This window comes from Tachysurus fulvidraco, chromosome 8, assembly GCF_022655615.1.
Source record: "Tachysurus fulvidraco isolate hzauxx_2018 chromosome 8, HZAU_PFXX_2.0, whole genome shotgun sequence".
Taxonomy (NCBI): domain Eukaryota; kingdom Metazoa; phylum Chordata; class Actinopteri; order Siluriformes; family Bagridae; genus Tachysurus; species Tachysurus fulvidraco.
In genome coordinates this window covers 6,534,725-6,556,741 of record NC_062525.1, presented here as the reverse complement: position 1 = coordinate 6,556,741, position 22,017 = coordinate 6,534,725, and the positions used below count along the sequence as shown (strand labels likewise).

The window sequence follows — 22,017 nt, the reverse complement described above, 5'->3', positions numbered from 1 at the left end:
TATATAGATGGATTTAAGAAACTTCCCAAATACATTAGCATATAAACCACATTTAGCATATAAACCAGATTTGTGATGGGCTTCCTTAAATTATGACGCTTACTGAGAACTACACCTATTTTTGAGGGTATATGATTATATATAAACTAGTTCTTTATCATGTATGGGGTATTAACTAGTTTTTGAGGGTGTATGGGTGTTAAAACTAGTTTTTGAGGGGGTACAGGTGTATAAACTAGCTCTTGAGGGTAGATAAACTAGTTCTTGAGGGTGTATGAGTATATAAACTAGTTCTTGATAGTGCATGGGTGTTAAAATTAGTTTTTGGTGATGTGTAGGTGTATTAACTAGTTTTTAATGGTGTATAGGTTTATAAACTAGTTTTTGTGGGTGTATGGATGTATAAACTAGTTTTTGAGGGTGTATGGGTATATAAACAAGTTTTTAAGGGTACTTGACAAAGTAAAACCACCAGTTACTACATTCATATGTCTGATCTCTTTGTATGGATTGCTGGCTTCATGTAGTGCACTTCATCAAGAGTGCCGTTCATCACAAACGAGCCTGAGTATGTTCATGGAAACTTTCCAAAGAGAATATAATATAGTTTATATAGAATACAGAATATACTGAACAGTATATTCACACTGAATAGAATATACAGTACACACAGACTTTGTATATACAGTTCATCTGTCTTTCTGCCTGTCCAAAAAGACTTATTCACCAAATCTTTTCAAACATATAGTATAATACATTTTAATATAATACATTTTGACTTAAGTTTATTTTCAAATGCCTGCTGATTTCAATAGACAAAAGTCCTCAGTTTATGTCTCAAGTTCGAGCCTGAGCCTTAAGCAAACTGTACAAGAACAAATGAAGCACATTTAATTAAAAAACTCTTTATATTCATGTAAATATTTAGTGTGGAACATATGTACACATCTACGATGAAGTAAATAGTTTAATCTAGTATATTCTTAGCGCATTTCCTCAGTTGTGGTTTTGTACACTGAAAAAACAGGTTCAACGAATTGACTGGATTCACCTGATTTCCTTGTGTACATTAGTTCAACGTGAATAAATTAACCTGCTGTTTGTTTCTGTACATCTATCATGACTTGATCTTGTATATGTACTGTTCGACTATCTGTATGCCTTTTTTTGCCTCGGTCTGGGTGGAGTCGACAAAGACCTCTTTATTACTCTTTTTCAGGCTTAAAGGAAACATTGGTAATACAGGCTAGTTGATCTGAATTGCTTTTATGCTTTTACTTTATTTTCTTCTCAACTTTTGACACCAGTGAGTTTGACTCTCCCTCTGTCTTTCTCAGTTGTCTTGCTCTCTCTCTGTCTCTCACGCTGTCTCTGTTTCATTCTAGACAGAATTTTCAGTACAAGTGTTTCATTTAATCATTTGTGCTTTGCATAATTTTGAGTGCGTGTTTGCATATGTACATTTTGCTCTTACTGCTCTTGAAGATAAAGACAAGCTTGCAGACCCCCACGATTATATACACAAGACACACAGACATACACAAGCTCACAGACACATACACAAGTGCACAGGCACATACACAAGCTCACAGACATACACAAGTTCACACACACATACACAAGCACACACACATACACAAGCTCACAGACATACACAAGCACAGACACATACACAAGCACACAGACACATACCCAAGCGCACATACACAAGCACACACACATACACGAGCACACAGACACATACACAAGCGCACACACATACACAAGCGCACATACACATACCCAAGCGCACATACACAAGCACACACACATACACGAGCACACAGACACATACACAAGCACACAGACACATACACAAGCGCACATACACAAACTATTTTGAATTTCTGTTGCTCCACTCATGAGACCATTTTTTATGTATTCAAATGAGCTGTGTGTGGTGTGTGTGTGTGGTGTTTGTGTGGTGTGTGTGTTGCAGATTATAATGCATCAAAATGACAGGTGTAGTGGTTGACTGACAGGAGAGTGAATAGGCATTAGGTATGCAAATATACAGACTATGTGAAGTGGATGGGAGCTCTCAGTAAGGTGTGTGTGTGTGTGTGTGTGTGTGTGTGTGTGTGTGTGTGTGTGTGTGTGTGTGTGTGTGTGTGTGTGTGTGTGTGTGTGTGTGTGTGTGTTGTCTGTATACTGCACATGCCTAAAGCTGGTCTCTATTCCTCCATTCTGCTTTTTGAAAAACTAAGCACGAATCCTGGAGTGTATGTCAGAGTTGTTGAGTGGCTGAGAAAGACAAACAGACTTGTGACAGATGTGTCTGTTTAATTATGGCACATTTAGCTATGAGAATTGTTTTACAAATAGATGAAAAGTGAGCTAAAACCAATCACAGTGCTTGAATGTTGAATGTTGAAGGTGAAAGGTGCTATTTGTATCTCTAAAGTTATTTCTATTGTTGTACTTTTTATTTTGTTCAGACTTCCACGCTCATTATTTAAGAAAGTAAATACTAAACCTAGCAACATCGCTTGATCCGTGACATTTTTATCAGTAAATGTTCTGAGCTCCTTTTTTTTTTATCAAAAAATGAAAGTCTACACTTCTTATAAAATGTCCTGAACTGAAATGGCAGTCTGGGTGTAAAAGGTTTTGCTGCTGAGGCTAAACACAGGCCAGAAATACACAGCTCACTGTTCACCCTGTTCACTGCTCACTTCCTCAGAAAAGAAAGCTTCAGAAACCGCTGGGCGTGTAACTTTGTGAATACACCAAATTTGGATTTTAAATAATTGTCATTTTTAATACTCTTGAAAATCAAACCAAATCGCTCTATATATGTCCTTTGACTGACTCTGTCCTTATACAGAGTCACCACAGCAGATTGTCCGATACACAGGATGTCCTTCTTGACATAACCCTTCCATTTTATCCGGGCTTCGGTTTGGTAGCAAGAGTAAATGCCATATTGGCTGGGTTACCTGTCTGGGAATCGATCCCAGGCTGTACGTAGCGGTGAGAACACTGGGATCCAGGACTACCAGGGAAACAAACAAACACTTACTCACTCACTCAGTCACTCACTCAGTCACTCACTCAGTCAGTCACTCAGTCACTCACTCAGTCAGTCAGTCACTCAGTCAGTCAGTCAGTCAGTCAGTCACTCAGTCAGTCACTCAGTCAGTCACTCAGTCACTCAGTCACTCAGTCACTCAGTCAGTCAGTCACTCAGTCACTCAGTCAGTCAGTCAGTCAGTCAGTCACTCAGTCAGTCACTCACTCAGTCAGTCAGTCACTCAGTCAGTCAGTCAGTCAGTCAGTCAGTCAGTCAGTCACTCAGTCACTCAGTCAGTCACTCAGTCAGTCAGTCAGTCAGTCAGTCAGTCATTCAGTCAGTCAGTCACTCACTCAGTCAGTCATTTAGTCAGCCAGTCACCCAGTCAGTCGCTCAGTCAGTCACCCACTCAGTCAGTCACTCAGTGACTCAGTCAGTCAGTCACTCAGTCGGTCACTCAGTGAGTCACTCAGTCAGTAAATCCCTCAGTCAGTCACTCACTCAGTCAGTCTTGTGTCTGTAGTCCATCATTGCTTTCAGTGTTTCCAGGACAATTAGGTCTGGGTTTAACTCAACTTTGATCATGACCTGGATGTATCCAGGACCTCCAGGGATACAAACTAACTCTCATTCACTCAGTCAGTCACTCAGTCAGTCAGTCTAGTGTCTGTAGTCCAGTATTGTTCCCAGTGTTTCCAGGACAATTTATTCTGGATCTTACTTGACCTTGATCATGACCTGAATGGATGGATGGTCCATCTCTTTTAAAGTTTTACACTTCCCAAAAACTTCTTTACACCTTGTTTGGGTGAACATCCTTTCAACACTCTAAGTCCCGTCTGACATTATAATATTCAGTTTTAAACGTGTAATGATTTATAGTCCTTCTATCTGGTGTCATCCAGGAGAGGATGAGTTCACTTTAGAGTCTGGATTCTGTCAAGATTTCTTCATGTCACCTCATGGAGTTTTTCTTGTCACTCTTATTTATGACTTCCTTATTAAGGATCCAGATCTACATTGGCATATCAGTAAAGCTCACTTCTGCCAGTGTCGGTTCGGGCTAAACTGTCTTGTCTTTTATACACATTTTACTTTTTACTCTTTTGCAATGGTGTGTATGTTGCTGTATAAGACCAACACATGGCATTAATGGTATAATGCTAAGAATTTGTAAACATGGTATGCAATCGCAGGACAGTGTGAGAGTCAGTTCATATTTTAATAAACATGACTAAGAGAAATCAGCAGATCCCACCTCACTAGACTTACCCTTCACATATTCTGAGCTCTAATCTCAGCAAACGGAGCATCTCTGAAGTCTCGAGGTGACCGGACATGCTCGACGTCACTGTATAACATTCACATCCTGCATAATGTATGACGGCAGCATCACAGCGGGAGAAAGAATAGATACTACAAGAATAATACCGCAAGTGCTCGAGAAGCCTGAGCTAAAAAGATTTTCAAGCATTTTCAAGAGCTTTGGAAAGCTTCGGCCTTGTACGGTGTCCAGACTTTTATGAAGAGCCTCTGTATGACAGCAACATGAAAGATTAAACACTGTTCTTGTGAAATCTGGAGCACCACTACAGCTAAATTATTCAGTTCGTTCACTGACACTATGTGTAAACATCTTCTATACAGAGCATCAAACATTTAATGTGTGTTCATTTAGCATATACCTCTCTTTATACAGTAAAGCCGCATCTCTAGGCGAATAAATCTTTTTAATAATGTCAGGGGACAAGAGAGTTAGTCGGGGCTTGGGATTAACTCCAATAAAGCACAGGCTTTGAAGTTTTGACCCTCATTTGTTCCCATACCTCATCTCTGCTCTTTGATGAAAGGAGATAAAATGAAAAAGAGGCCAACTTTTCATCTGATTAAGCCTGATGCTCTCTGTATCCTGAAGATGTATATTTAAGTGGATAGAGTTAATAAAGGTTCTGATGTTCCAAGTACAGTATTTAATGTTTGTCACTTCTACTGATGTACTGATGTAGGAACAGTTTGCCTAGTGACATCTGTGATGATGTCTTTTAAATAGAAAAGTGAATTAATCTCTTTCTGTGAAGAAGAGGCTCACAGTCTGTACTATATTACAATTATATATATATATATATATATATATATATATATATATATATATATATATATATATATATATATATATATCAGCCAATATTGTTCTAGAATGGCACAATAGGAAAGCATGTGAACTGTCTTGGAGAGATTGCAAGTCCAAACCTAGACAGTCCCAGTGGAGTTCAGGAATCATAAACGGACCTGTCTCTGTGTGGGGACAGAGTAACAACGTCGTTCCTCATAGATCCCATGTACATGGAAAAGGGCTCATAGACCCCATGTACATGGAAAAGAGCTCATAGACCCCATGTAAATGGAAGAGGGCTCATAGACCCCATGTACTGTACATGGAAGAGGGCTCATAGACCCCATGTACATGGAAGAGGGCTCATAGACCCCATGTACATGTAAGAGGGCTCATAGACCCCATGTACATGTAAGAGGGCTCATAGACCCCATGTAAATGGAAGAGGGCTCATAGACCCCATGTACTGTACATGGAAGAGGGCGCATAGACCCCATGTACTGTACATGGAAGAGGGCTCATAGACCCCATGTACTGTACATGGAAGAGGGCTCATAGACCCCATGTACACGGAAGAGGGCAGCTGTCATGATTCCAGCAATAATGAAGGAATAACTAGAAGAAGGGAATTGGGCAATTGGCTGAATTGGGAACAAATGGCATTTAAAACATATACTGTTTGTGTGTTTGTTTAAACTTTTGTTCTAGATGACTGTAACAGTATCAGAATTTACCCTCATGAAACCCTGACTATACTTAGTGGCATGATTGATTGACTTTGTAAGATTACTTCCTGTTTCTTCTTTAATGGTGGCTGTGGAAGGGTTATTTTATTGATTTATAAAAGAAGAATGGCTCCTTGCTCCAAAGATAAAGAAAGTGTTATCTTTTAATGCAAGTGTGTGAAGTGACTATAACTAAGTCTCTTAGATGGTTATTTCAAAATTATGCATTCCATCATTAGACACACCTCCAAACTTGGCACAGTGTAAAAGTAGCCATGCCAGTGAAGCAATCACTAAATTAAACAGACCTACTGTACACTAAAGCTGTATCAGCATCTCGGAAATGACCCAGTTGTTGGTGACAGACAGACAGACAGACAGACAGACAGACAGACAGACAGACAGACAGACAGACAGATAGATAGATAGATAGATAGATAGATAGATAGATAGATAGATAGATAGATAGATAGATAGATAGATAATTTAGATTAAGAAGAAAAAACTGAGAATACACAGACGGAAAAAAAGAGTAGACAGAAAAAAAACACAGACAGACAGACAGACAGACAGACAGACAGACAGACAGACAGACAGATAGATAGACAGATAGATAGATAGATAGATAGATAGATAGATAGATAGATAGATAGATAGATAGATAGATAGATAATTTAGATTAAGAAGAAAAAACTGAGAATACACAGACGGAAAAAAAGAGTAGACAGAAAAAAAGCACAGACAGACAGACAGACAGACAGACAGACAGACAGACAGACAGATAGACAGATAGATAGATAGATAGATATATAGATAGATAGATAGATAGATAGATAGATAGATAGATAGATAGATAATTTAGATTAAGTAGAAAAAACTGAGAATACACAGACGGAAAAAAAGAGTAGACAGAAAAAAAGCACAGACAGACAGACAGACAGACAGACAGACAGACAGACAGACAGACAGACAGACAGATAGATAGATAGATAGATAGATAGATAGATAGATAGATAGATAGATAGATAGATAGATAGATAGATAGATAGATAGATAATTTAGATTAAGTAGAAAAAACTGAGAATACACAGATGGAAAAAAAGAGTAGACAGAAAAAAAGCACAGACAGACAGACAGACAGACAGACAGACAGACAGACAGACAGACAGACAGACAGATAGATAGATAGATAGATAGATAGATAGATAGATAGATAGATAGATAGATAGATAGATAGATAGATAGATAGATAGATAATTTAGATTAAGTAGAAAAAACTGAGAATACACAGACGGAATTCTAGAACCTATCAAGGATCTGCCAGAAGAATAAGAAAGATTAAAGCTTGAAATCAGTAAAAGTATCTAAAAATCGTATCTGATTATAAGAAATTCTATACATTTGTCTTTGTTCAAGATATTTCCACTTTTGCAATGTTTTCAAGGATTTGTTTTACTGTACCTCTTTCTTCACCTATCTCCCCTTTTCATTTTAATACCCCTCTTTCTCTTTTGTTTTCTCTTGGCAGTCCTGCTGCTGCGCTTTTGTCAAGTCCCCTGCTGAGTTACCTGACATGGAACTTCATGTTCCCTCATTTCCGGCCTCCTGACTCGACCTTTCTTTCTCCCTGTAGGTGGCTATTTATGTATGCTAGAACTCATGAGCGAACACATTTCCGGTGTGCAGCAAATATACTCTCATCATCTCCTTCACTCCTAAGTGGAAGCTGAATGAGTTTTGCCTACAGTGACTAGAGGGCAGAATGATATTTATAATAAACTTTATTAAAAATATACTGTAACTGTTGAGAGACAAAATTACTGAGAGACTTCTTGCAAGACAAAAGCATGGCAATCTAAATACTGACACTGAACCAACAAATGGACCTTAATTAAAGATGATGACATTAAAGGGTGTGTGTGGGGGGGTATTTTTGTGGACAAATCACAGAGTGTGGGTGTGTTTACATTTTTTTATTCCTTTTCTTATGACTTTATTGGCAGGAAATCAAATAAAATTCAGTTAAATTACATTGTCATTCTTTTGTGAGATCAGATTTCATGAGTGAGCTCGTTTCATTTTCCAGATAAATTAACACTATATATTATCACTGAAGGTATGTTATATTTTTATATTAATGCGAATATAAGGGAAAAAAATACTTTTGGAAATACCTTGAAACATTTTGCCAAAGACCAGTAACCTAATGATCTTTCTATGACTGTAACCTCTGAGAAAAGTGCACTGATTGTATGAGGAAAAGATTAATGACATTATCAGCCATTTAGGTTGCCAGTGTGACACATTTGACTGAATTACCATAGGAACAAAGGCTAAGAATGATAAATAAAAACATTTTTGGTTGATAAGGTGTTGGACTACTAATCGGAAGGTCATGGGTTCAAACCCCAGGTCCACCAAGCTGCCACTGCTGGGCCCCTGAGCAAGGCCCTTAACCCTCAGATGCTCAGTTGTGTGTCACTCTGGATAAGGGTGTCTGCTAAATGCCGTAAATGTAAATTCTTTCTGCTTACATTTATTTCTGACACGTAATGCTTTAACCTTTTTTGCTTCAGTTTGTTCTTTAATCTACCAATTAATTTCCCATTTTGAGTTGTAAGTCCTCTGACCCTTAGCCGAGGCTTACATTGAGCGTGTCATTTCATTCAATGTGTGACAAAAGTCAATTCAGGAAGAAGAAAAACAAATAAAATAGGAAGAAGGTAATTTTGGAAGATTAGGTTGAATTTAATGATTCTATATTATGTGTTTAAATCCTATTTCAAATGAGTGTGTTACATGAACCTTATCTACTAACCGTAGTCCAATTTATTCCAGGAAACTTACTGTTCTTTTACTTTGTTCCTTAATTGTCTTTCTGCATGGCAGTTCATGTATCTAAACACTTACTGTTTCTCTCTGTCAGCTTTGTCCTCAGAATATGCCCAGGCATCACCATGAATCTGACACTGAGCTCCAAGCCTGGATTCTTCCTCACCAACAGCTCACCTGGAATGAGAGATTTTCCCTACATCGCTGTTATTCCTCAAGAATTCTGGCCAGAGGGTGACGGTCATCAAACCAATGTCTCCCTCCTCACACGGGGCACCAACTTGACCAGCTCCCCAAATGCCACTATGACACCCACTGTGGTGTATGATCCCCTAGGTGGGCACTCTGTCTGGCAAGTCATTATTATCGTACTACTAACAGGGTCATTGTCCCTTGTCACAATCACTGGAAATGTCTTGGTGGTTGTGTCATTTAAAGTTAACAAACAGCTGAAGACAGTGAATAACTATTATCTGCTCAGCCTGGCGTTTGCTGACCTCATTATTGGCATATTGTCAATGAATCTTTACACTACATATATTATCATGGGCAGGTGGGCACTTGGAAACTGGGCATGTGACCTATGGCTGGCTATTGATTATGTGGCAAGCAATGCCTCTGTTATGAACTTGCTGGTAATCAGCTTTGACAGATATTTCTCGGTCACAAGGCCACTTACCTACAGGGCCAAACGGACCACTAAAAGAGCAATGACCATGATCGGCCTTGCATGGTTTATTTCCTTTGTGCTCTGGGCCCCTGCTATCTTGTTCTGGCAGTACTTTGTGGGGAAACGAACAGTACTTCCAGGAGAGTGCTATATCCAGTTTCTCTCTGAGCCTATTATCACATTCTGCACTGCAATCGCAGCCTTCTACCTGCCTGTGACCATCATGACCGTCCTATACTGGCGGATTTATAAAGAGACCGAAAACCGATCCAAGGACCTGGCAGGGCTTAAGGCCTCAGGGAACCAGGTCAAGCAAGGCAGCGAGGAGGAATCTACTGCAATGATGCCCTCAAGAGACAGCTCTTACAGTTGTGTCAACTACCCCCTCAACCAGCCCGTTCAAAAGGACTCTGAGAAAAAGACACGAAATAGTTGCCACTTCTGGCTGCTGGGTAATAGTGGTCAAAAAAAAATTTGCAGCACTGGTGACCAAGAACACAGCAGCAGTGATAGTTGGAATAATAATGATGGTGGAGCATCAATTGACCAATCAGATGAAGAGGACCAGGATGAAGAGCGTGCCAATGCAAGGGCTGTTTACTCCATCGTGGTGGACATGCCTGAAGTGACAACAGATGACAACTCTGGGATATCAAAGCAAGGAGAGTTAAAGATTGAAAACGTTGCTGCAGAAAAACCTTCTAGAAAAGGATTTTCCAAAACCCCCACCCAGTCCTTGCCCACTATGGATAACTCTAAGCCTTGTAGGAGCTCTTCTGGCTCCAAATCCCCTTCAGTACCTCTCTCTGTTAAAGATGAGACTTTGGCAAAAGATTTGGTCTCAAAAGCCAAGACGCAGACAAACAAACGCAAAAAGGTTTCACTCGTCAAAGAGAAAAAAGCAGCACAGACATTAAGTGCCATCCTCCTTGCCTTCATCATCACCTGGACTCCATATAACATCATGGTCCTAGTAAATACATTTTGTGATGACTGTATCCCTGTGGGACTATGGGCCCTGGGATACTGGCTGTGCTATGTGAATAGTACAGTGAACCCTATGTGCTATGCACTGTGTAACAAAAACTTCCGCATCACTTTCAAAATGATCTTGCTGTGCCAGTGGGACAGACAGAAACAGAATAAGCCTCACCTTCAGCAGAAGCCAGCAGTAGTGGCCTACAGTAAGAAGTAACTATCGTAGAGATAAAGATTTCAGAGCGTAGACTGTTATAGACTCCTGGATTGGTTTTTCATTGTTGCCAGTGTTTAGATTTGCAACACTAAAGCTTACAGACCACCTGCAAGGGTACACAATTAAAAAAATAGGTTCTCAATTTTACTTTGGATAGGTACAGTAGGGTTCTGTACTTCTTAAAGAGGTTGTACATGAAACCCAACATTTGAAAGCACCCCAACCCCAACCCCATTGTGTGGTTCAACATTCAACCTTTAAGGGTTCTTTCCCCCAGAGGGACAAGTCAGTGAATCTTTAAGGGTTCTACAGTAGATTTCAACCTCCCTCATCCCATTGTGTGCAATGCCATTGGTGTTTGTTAAAAGGGCTGTTGAGTTTGTAATCGTAGAAGTATGCTGTTCGAAAATAGGTTTCTTCAAGTGTCCCTTACAGTTCAAGTAGTTATAGTGCTAGAATTATCAAGCAGTTCTGCAGGACCAGGGGCTGAATAGGGTTGGTGCTTAAGGGTGCACCTTAGAGAGACAAACCAGATAAACTGTTTGGGGATATTAGATCAAACCTTTTTCCTTTTCTTAGAACGAATGTGATTGATTAGTGCCTCTATTCTAACTATGTGTTGAAGGTCTTGTGTTGAACTTCCCTTTGTGTCAGGTTATTTTCTTCTTATAAGAGGGAAATCCTTTCTCATCGTATGCTAAAGTTTTGTTTCCGATAGATTTGACCATTGTCTGTATCATCACTGATGCATACTCTTAGAAAAAAAGGTTCTGTGTATACTTTGTATACTAAAAAGGGTTCTTAGCTGTAGAAAGAAGTAACTTTAAGAACCCTTGTTTTGAGTTATATGGAGGAGGCTGGTGTTTTGTGAGGAACCTTGAATGGTTCCTCAGTTGGTCAAACCAAGTAAGGTTTAAGGTTTAACCTTTATTTCTAAGCGTGTCCATGGTAGTTAGAGTGTATTATTCTCTGTTGTGTTCTATCGAAGATACAGTGTTTCTCACACAGAAATTGTTGTATGAAGCTGCTTATATATGAATTGTATGAGGTGGTATTTATCAGATTTTAGACAAATAAGTGCTTCTGTCGTTGATGTCCTCATTATGCAGCCTGCTGTTCTTCTGTACAAATCATTTTTCTATTTTTCAAACATTTATTAGATAATCAGATAAGGACTCTTATGGTATGTTTTGGGGAGCATGTTTTGCAATAAAGACAAAATTACAGTAAGTGTTTTCTTGATAGAACAATGAAGCTACTTTTAAATTTTATATTATAAATTATATTATATTAGAAAGTTTTATTTGTTTTTTTTTTTTTGTTTTTTTTTTTTGTTTTTGTTTTTTTTAAGAAAGATATACAGTGTTCAGGGGCTGTATTCCCAAAGAATCTTAAGACAGAAAGTAGCTCCGAAATGGGTGATTTAAGACAAAAATGATACATGATGAATCCTGATAAATTTTTAACCTTCTTGTGTTTTCTGTCAGAGAATTCACAACTTAATTTAACTCTGAAAACAGGACATAGGAGTAGTACAGAGGTCACATATGACTGAATCACGGACCACTCTAACATCACTGATGGTGAATAACTTTCACATTGTTCATGTGTTTCATATATTACATGACAAAAAGGTTTTAAAAATGTATCATGTGAATTGTGGGAGTATTTCAGTGAGTGAAGTTTTGACAACCAAACACATACTGACCTGCCAGAGATCAACGTTTCTATACTTCGTGAACTGAAAATTGAAGTTATACGGCGAAGACGATCTCTCTAGACTGCTATTTTCTGCTCGGTTGTTGCTACTGATGATATTGTTTTTCATAACTGAATATCAACAGTGATGTTCGGTGATTGGCCGATGTAAAGGTCTTAATAAACATTAAACGGAAACCAATTGCGCATGTTATATTGCAGATATATTACTAAAAACTGTTTAGAAAATCAAAATTCTTATATGTGGTTTGGATGTTTACAGACTCCAGAGCCTGCATGCACTAATACTGGATGGATGGATTGTAATACATTTGGAGTACATTTTGGATTGTAATACATTTGGAGTACCTTGGTGATCGAATTAATTGTCTATACAATGTGCTAGACAATTTATTTGACCATGTATGTGCCTTTATCTATTATTATTATCATCCATCTATCCATCCATCTATCAATTTCTGTACCAATTATTTTGGGTAGACTGGATCCTATCCAAGGGGTACAAGAAGGCCAGCCCATTGCATGGCACAATCACACACACACACACACACACACACACACACACACACACACACACACACACACACACACACACACACACACACACACACACACACACACACACACACTGCAAACAATTTAAAAATGCTAATCAGCCTACAATGCATGGGTTTTGGAACGAGGGAGGAAATCAGATTAAACCCCTGAAGCACAGGTAGAACATGCAAACTCCATGCACACAGAGCAGAGGCCGGACTTCGAACCCCAACCACCGAGGGAGGTGCGAGTCAAACGTGTTAACCACTAAGTTACTATCGTTATTGTTATTATTATAAAATTTTTATTTCATTCGTTTCAGAGCATTTTTTACACAGATTCTTACTGCATCAGCCAATCACTGTAGATATTCATTCATGAGCCATGCTGTCATCTCTTATTTTTAGATCAGTCATTGTCCTCTTTTAAAGTCTCATCCAGGATGTATTCCTGCGTTTCTCCCACAGTTTGCTCCACTGGTACAGGATGACTCTCAAACATTGAGGTGAAAGTGGTTAGTGGTTAGAAGTTGACTGAACACAGGAAATTCTACTTAGCAGATTTTTAAATAGAGTTTAAAAAAAAAGCTCTTATTTAGGATTTTGGTGCCATTTATTGAATAGAAGGAAACCAATAAACGAATATAATGAACAATGCTGCCATCTAATGGTTGTAAGCGGAGGTACAAAACAACACTTTTGAGGATAAGTATACAAGGGTTAATCTAAAGTCATATTGTATTTCTCTTTTTGTGTGTTTTTTTGAATTATTCTTTATTTTATTTAAAATACACTTTCTAAATAATAAAGTAATAGGCACAGTAAGTGTACAAGTCTGTATACAAAAATTTCTATAAACTGTCATTATTAATGAAATTGTTTATTATATTTTACATAATCTTTTATTTGACAGTTTAGGGCATTGGGTAAAAGTTCTGAAGTAAAGCCTTCACCTCTTTAAAAACAAATGTACAAATGTATCTGTAATGACACGTCCTGTTGTATGATATTTTTGGATGATATTTATGTACATTTCTGTACATTACAAGACACAATTACTGAAGAAAAAGCTATTTTTATTGTATTGAAACTGTTTTAATGTGGAGAAAAACTCAATGTTTCTGTAAGCAAATTAGAAACTAGAATTTTTAAATTCAATATGATTTGTTCTGATACTTTATTTTTTTTATCAGTATCATGCTTTTATCATGCTCTTATTTAATGACTGTACTATGTTTGTGTGCAATTAAATTCTGTTGCTTGTTTAGATTTATTTTGGGGCAAAGGATAAGGTTCTGAATATATTATAGTCAAAACGAATCTCTGTCTTAGAATGTTTAGTGTATTTGTTCAAAATTGTATTCCATCTTAATTCAGACGATTTGAGATTCGAAATCTTATTACATAGTCGAGTGCAAAAGTTTGCATCCCCTTTGGACTACATAAAAAATACAAAGAGATTTTATTCACAGCAACAAGTTTGTTTCTAACGTGTTCTCTTCTACAGACGTCACTCACTCTGTCGTCACAAGCGAGGGTGTAAATATTCCCTGATATCTGCATGTCATGAGCACGTGGCCTGGCATGATTAAGTCAGATGATTGATTGCTTTATGTATTATTAATAATGAAGTTAATGATTTAATTGTTTTTAGGTTGAAATAATGCTATAATTTATAATGTTAGCAAGATGTACTTATTTCAGTTGATTTTATTTTAGATAAAAAAAGTGAACACAAAAAGAGATCAAAATTTCGTGCGGAAATTTTCAAATTTGGTATTTGAACGTAATAATCTACAATTTAAGCCAAAAAAGAAAAAAAGGTACATTACGTTATGTATTTAATTAAAAAATAACTATAAACTATTAAAGGCTGAAGCAACATATTGAGCAGGTTTTTCTATATTTATTTATTTATTTATTTATTTATTTTCCTGGAAATAATTAAGTTTATCACGAAGATTATCTTCAGTTCCTTCATATAAATATGATTCTATATATGTGTATAAAGCTTTAGAAATGATTATATCTTATAAATATTATAAATGTTATGGATTTATATGAAAAGTAAATTAGTGATTATTTTTCTGGAAAATTTCTCCACATATATTTTTTTAGAGGACTAATCTCTAATTATGACTGAATCATTTTAAATTTTTGGAGAATTATATTCTGAATTGTAAAGTAGAAGAATAGTTTGGATTGATGCATCGATTTAAAAGCCAGCGACTGAAATGAATTTGGGGCAACAAATCCAATATAAGTATTTATTCTAAAAGTGATTTTTACTGAATAATGTATTATTTTTGCATAAATAGACTACCAATATGATCTACCCATAACCCTGTTCATTTCTATGTCATTATTATTTGTGAATAACAATAGGACTTCTGATTATGAACAATATCTACATTTTCCATCACAGTCTGTTAAACCGAAGCAGCAGATTCAGTGTGTTAAAGCCTGAGGTCTAACCTGCTGAACCATGGGGAGTGTGCAAACTTTTGCACTTGAAATGTAGATATCTAAAAACTGATAAACAGAGTTAATAAGGATGTTTAGCTAAATTTACAAATGAGAATGGATCGATAAATCTCTATTCGCTCTGATCTCAAGATACAAACGATAAATTACATTTTCGTGCCACGGTACGGTTCAAATAATCAAATTTGACAGAATATAGTGTAAATTCATACATGACTAGAAAAGAGGAACCTTTAAACTCATAATGCTCATAAAAGTTATTTATTAGTTATCAGTTTAAATTTTCTCTGTTGAACACTTTAAACATCCCCTCACATATCCATTATGTATCAAATGATTTTATTTCATCATACATTCAATCCTTCGTTGCTGACTTTCTGCTTTTCCCCCCGAAGCCTTTTTTTATTTCTGTTATTTTTGTTTAAAGATCATTTATTACGTGCATGACAGCTTTTGTAACCAGACTATTCTTAAATGGCTATTTTCACTTTTTTGTCTTACTTGAGAAGCTTTCCTTTCATATTTAAGAGCGGTGTTATGTACGCACCTCTTACATCCGTGGGGACGTGAACTCAAACTGTGAAGTGTGTTTTAATGTTGTAACACAGCATTTGTGCTTATCTGCAGAGATTTAGACACACAATGGCAGTTGATTTGTATGAATGTTTCTTATTGTATCGTTGTTATGGTTCATTTTCTCATTAAATATTAAAAAAGAACAGCTCTCTCTCTCTCTCTCTCTCTCTCTCTCTCTCTCTCTCTCTCTCTCTCTCTCTCTCTCTCTCTCTGTGTGTGGGGGGCAATGACAGGATAACACCACTAGGGGTCAGGGCAATACCAATTTAGCAATTCCTTACATTTAAAATGGATTTGGATTGGATTAGACTTTATTTTCATTACACAAGTACAAGGCAAAGAAATGCAAATTGGCATCTAACCATAAGTGCAATAAACAGCAAGTGCAAGATGTAAAGTATTTACAGTATAAACAGAATAATGCATAGATGAATATGCTATGGACAAGATATACAGTTTGGGTGCTATAGACATGATATATATGGTGTTATATATAGACAGGGTGTTTATATATATATATATATATATATATATATATATATATATATATATATATATATATATATATATATATATATAAAGTACCAAAGTATTTTATTAAAAAGTAAATAGTTAATAAAAAACAGCAAGCATCAAAATTATATAATTTAAGATATTACACAGACCCTAGTAAAGTCTGAAATCTTTTATAAAAATTATACTGAACACCTAAATATGTTTTTTCTACATATTTTTAAACAGAGATGAAACATTACAATACAGTAGTTGATTCAAATAAAATAACAGTAAATATAATAACAATAATAAAAATAGTACTAATTATTATTGTTAGTAGTAGTAGTACTATTGTTGTTATTTATAAAACATGTAATAATAATAATAATACTTATTATTATTACTATATTAATGCTGTTATTATTAATATTATATATGTGTGTATATATACGTATATATGTATATTAATGTATATTACTTATTATTACTAATTGTATTATATATATTAGTAGGAATCTATGTAAATAATAATTATTAGTATTAGTAGTAGTAGTAGTATTAAAGCAATTATTATTGTTATTGTAATTGTTATTATTGTTATAATAATAATATATAATAATAATAATAATAATAATAATAATATATAATAATAATAATAATAATAATAATAATAATAATAATAATAATAATAATAATAATAATTATTATTATTATTATTATTATTATTATTATTATTCCTTCATTAATTATTATTCAGCTCAATATTCAGGACATTCCTGATTGGGCTGCTAATTGAAATGGGCGGAGTTCCAAATAGGTCCCTTTGTCCTACACAGGTTCACTACGTAGAGCCTGAAATAACGGCTTTGTGCGCCCTACTAAGTGCACTTTACATTCAAAAGAGTCACATTGCTGCTCTATACGAGCCGGTTCGGTTAAACGTGGGCGTTGCCTGGTGACATCATCCGATCGTTTGAGCGGGAACTGTTTAACCAATCAGGGAGGAGCAGTAACAAGTAGAGGAGCTCATTATGGCGGATTGATAAGTTTTAGCATTGTGAGAAGTGCTGTTTATTTCTCACAAATAAAGTATTTATAGTTTCTCTCATTTATATTTTAATTGTATGTGGTTTATACATGAATTAATTGATTAAATGTCCTACTAATTGGTGTGCTCGGAGTTTTAAATCTATTTTTAGCATTTGGATCATTTTAACACATACAAATCCATTTGTTTGGTCCTTTAACTCGACCTAAAAATGTAACCCGTCGCATTTTGCTTAGCTTAATAACACACATTGTTGTCATTTACACGCAATTTGTTATATATTCGCTTAAAAAGTCTCTTTAATGGATCTTTAATATCGTGCAAAAAGGTAGGCCCCCGTTTACCGTCTGCGCATGCGCAGAGTCTGCATCAACATCTCAGGTAAGCTCGAGTTTGATAAACTAACCTTTTTTGACTACTGTTTTTTTTTTTAATTTGGTCCCTGATATTTATAATAGGCTTTGGGAACCACAAGACATCATACAAAAGGCAAAGAGTCACAAATAATACTCGAATAATTGAAAATAGGTAAATAAAACTTCCATTAACCAAAACAGTTTAACGTTTTTACCAAATTTGCAAAATGTTAAACTAAATAAATAAAAATTATTTTCGACCTTTTATTTAAGCTATTCTTTAACCTGCAATGATCATGTTCCAGCAGCAAGATAAAAAAAACCCTCATTATCTATATGCAATTTATACATTGCATTATTATTCATGTGTTCATCAAGTTAACAGACATTAAGCCTCATTTATCTGTCGATAAAAAGTTATGTATAAAAGTCAACCAAAACCAAGCTTAAAATTCAATAGCAAATTCTCAGTTTTTGAATTACTTTATTTAATTAAATTTTTGTGTATCTATATATAAAATGTATATGTGTGTGTATCTATATATAAAATGGGTACTGTATATGTAAGTGTGTGTGTGTGTGTGTGTGTGTGTATTTGCACGCATTTGTTGATCGTTTGTAAAGTACAATGTGCTTTCCTGAAATTTTAATTTAGTGCCCTACACAAAACACCAAAGTTCTGGATGCATGAATGAAAACTTGGGGGAAAAATAAATCAGTACTTTTGACTCAATTCTACACTACAAAACATTTCTAATAAATTATAATGAGTGTTATTGCTCTCTCTCCCATCAGATTCTCACTTGCTTTATTTGCTTAAATTCATTACTTAATGACGGTCATGTAAAATATCTGGTTTTGATGCCGACACGATAATCTAACGTGAGGACATGCTTTAGATAAAAGCTTAACGATGTCACTCTGGATAAGAAGAATCTGAGTCTGCTAAACGCTCTAAATGAAATAAGGACATTTTAACAGCATACTAATATATATATATATATATAAGTGTTTAGGAATCTGTGAATCATATTAGATCAGTTTTGAGGTTCAGGTTCCTATGTGCAGTTTATAAACACTTGAGCATACGAAGGTTTTCTCCTCCCATATTTTACAGGATTTTTACAAACGCACACTTTCTTGCGTTAAATGTCTGTATGAAGTATTTATGGATAATATTCGATTAGTATAGAAAAAAAAGTGGCCCAGTGTGTGTTAAATAATTGCTGACAGGATGATTAAAAGAAACATGCACTCACTTTTCATTTTAATTTTGATTTCTTCAAAATTTGTTTGTTTTCCGCTAAGTAGATTAAATGAGTATTAGGTAAACTAAGGTACGGGTCGTGTTTCAGTGGAGCTGAAATGAGGGCGTGTTTTAGTTCAGGAAAGTCTTCTGAGCTTTGTGTGGTAGAATATGTTCCAGTTTAACTGTTGATGGTTTTCGCAGGGAGCTACAGTACACACGTTCAGCACATCTACTCCTGTAGGTATTGGTTTCATTGCGTAGTTTTACGACTGCAAACCATCGTAAAGCATATTTGTCTAGAGATTTGCCTTTTCCCCATCGAGATAACTGAAAGCACATGGGTTGGGTGTAATATGTAGAGAAATTCCAAGTACAATATTCATGACAAATGCTTGTTTAAAAGAAATGTGAATGTGAAATATATGTTAAACTTTGAAGTGCTTATTTCAGAAGTGCTAGCCTTGTTATTGTTAGGTTTATTTTTTCTTATTCATTAATTTCTTTTGTTATATCTGTGTTGCAGCTTGTGTGTGTGTTGGCGATGCAGCCTCTGTGGCTGGTGGATTCCTCATTGCCTGGGCATGAGGAAACCTATCCTCGTCTTCCTCTCAGAGAGAGACTTCTAGGGGCATTGAGCCTTGGTAAATACCGCCACTACTACATTTCCCATCAGCCCCTTAACCACAGTCATGAAGAGGAGGAGCGGTGCATTGAGAATGTCCTCAGGGCACGCTCCCCCTCCCTCCCTGGCTCTCTACACCGAGCAAGAGATGAACAGACGGAGGGGGGTGGGAGTGAGAGTGATAGCGACCTGCTGTTCTTCTCTTTTGCCTCATCCTCCTCCTGCCTGCTTCTTTCCTCGTCATCAGAAAGCGAAAGCGCTTCACAGATCAGTCAGGGCCGCTCGCGCACACGAAAGCGCATACACGCACTCTGTAGCAGGCATGGCCTGAGCTCTCACAGCGCTATGGGCAACCAGGATGCAAAGCCGAAGCGCTCGGCCCCCGCGGGAGATGGAGAGAGCGCAGCGGACGAGTGCAGCCATGCTGACGCCACAAAGAAAGGATTTCACACCAAGAAATCCCACGGCAAGCATGGCAAGGGTGGAGACGGAGGGAAGAAGAAAGGCAAGTCAGAGTCCAAATCCGTCTTCAGCATCCGAAAGAGAAAAAATCTAGCCAAGGTTAAGGGCCTGCTTAGTGGCTCGCGGGAAGATGCTCTGGATTCGCAGCACGACGAGCTGGACACCAAAACACCCGAGCTGTCGGCTGATGAGCTCGGCCAATCTGACACAGAGGACCAGAGACCCGTTCTTTCCGACAATAACAGCAGGCAGGAGACGCCGGACGCTCCAGAGAAGAAGGCCAGCTCCGGCTCGGACACGGATATCTACAGCTTCCACTCCGCAGCTGAACACGAGGACCTGCTAGCTGACATTCAGCTTGCCATCAGACTCCAGCAGCAGGGAAAAGACTGGAAACAAAATGGCATCACTGAGTCTGAAAATAAACAACGCTACTACGCCAAATCGGAGCCAATTACCATGCTGGAGACGCCACGCTGTCAGTCGAATGGCCTGAACACGCACTCTGAACTTAAGAGCAACACAGATGAAAAAAGAGATGTGGAGAAAGAAGCAGAGAGGAATGGAGAGAGGGAGAAGGAGAAGTGGGAGGAGGAGATTGTTAACGGCAAGATCGGTGCTTCCGACTTGTCCCTTTGTGCTGCGATCACCGTAGCAACCGGGACAAAGGAGCCGGGGGCAGCGTGTGACACAGCCCCCTCTGTTGCTGAGGAGACAGTCGGAAGGGTGTTGAGTTTAGTCACCAAGACAACAAGTGAGGCCAGTATTCCAGACTTCACAGCTTCATTTGAAAGTGCAGTAGAGGCCACTGAGGAAGTGGAAGAAGGCGATCTTCAAGATCTCGAAGAGGAAGACTCGAGTTCAGACACTAAACGACCAGAGGTTGGCACTTCATTATCATCTCTGGACCTAGAATGTGTCGGCACTGAGGTTTTGCCCGCTGAGACTACAGTAGAAGACACAAAGGAAGATGAAGTGCCCATTGCAAGGAGGAGGAAGAGTAGTATATCACTCCCACAATGGCTCCAGCAGGAGAGTCCTGTAGCCACACGGCATGTGAAGCCCAACATCCCAACAATCAGCAGTCCAGCAGTGAAACCCTACCCTCCCATCCACCCATCATACATCAAAACCACCACGCGCCAACTTAGCTCACCTGTTTCTTCTCCCGTACCCTCACCCTCCCACAGCCCACTCTGCCCACGCCGCACCCATGAGGCTCCGCCTACCACCAACACCATCGCTGTTGCCCGGGCAGGACGACGGCGCCCCAAACGGCAACGATCTTACAGCATCACTGGTCCCATCAGTCGCTCCGCAGACTGGACCGAAGAGCTCCGTCCCCTTCCACCCAAAACTGGCTCGGAGGACTTCCTCGAGTATGGCGGCTCAGAAGGGACGCTTCGGACAGGACAGACTACACTTGAGGGCGGGCGAAGGGCTTCAGCTGGACAAGTGTCCACAGGCAGCTTTCAGGATGTGTTCACAGGTGAGGAGAAATAAGTGTTTTCTATTAAATACTATTTACCTTTAAAGAATAATTTAGAAAATATTATTTTTACCCTTGTTTTCTTCTACTGTCCAATATTTGGAAAGCTTGATCTAAATTTGTGCAAGCATGAAGCCAAGCATGCAGTTTTTCACCCCCCCCCCACACACACAGCTAACTGCTCTTTTACTGTCTAAAATCAATACTGTTCGTTCTGTGATGGCTCTCTATCCTGAAGCATGTCTATTAATAATTCATGCCACCTATCTAACAGACAGCAGACCCATTTCTGAACCCTGTGACCTCAAAAGTTAAACGGAGATGTTTGAGATTGGGGGGGGGTGTAATTATATATACTTTAGGCTTGCCAACCTACATGGGAGCTTTGTATTTT

At 37.7% G+C, this 22,017-nt stretch overlaps 2 protein-coding genes across 5 annotated transcripts in view; both read left to right on the top strand.

Moving 5' to 3' along the window:
- Positions 1-12,930, top strand: part of chrm3b (cholinergic receptor, muscarinic 3b) — a 110,394-nt gene extending 97,464 nt beyond the window's left edge. The window contains exons 3-4 of one of the 3 annotated variants that reach the window (XM_047817854.1): positions 7,419-7,519; positions 8,817-12,930. In XM_047817854.1, the coding sequence (XP_047673810.1) occupies positions 8,848-10,587 (1,740 nt within the window). In that variant the 5' untranslated portion in view covers positions 7,419-7,519; positions 8,817-8,847 and the 3' untranslated portion in view covers positions 10,588-12,930. The remainder of the gene's footprint in view (positions 1-7,418; positions 7,520-8,816) is intronic. The other 2 variants (XM_047817856.1, XM_047817853.1) reach the window with 2 other exon arrangements.
- Positions 12,931-17,342: 4,412 nt separating this feature from the next.
- The window catches only part of fmn2b (formin 2b), a 69,883-nt gene continuing 65,208 nt past the window's right edge, over positions 17,343-22,017 (top strand). For both annotated transcript variants that reach the window (XM_047817558.1, XM_027132777.2), the window contains exons 1-2: positions 17,343-17,826; positions 19,574-21,623. In XM_047817558.1, the coding sequence (XP_047673514.1) occupies positions 19,592-21,623 (2,032 nt within the window). In that variant the 5' untranslated portion in view covers positions 17,343-17,826; positions 19,574-19,591. The remainder of the gene's footprint in view (positions 17,827-19,573; positions 21,624-22,017) is intronic.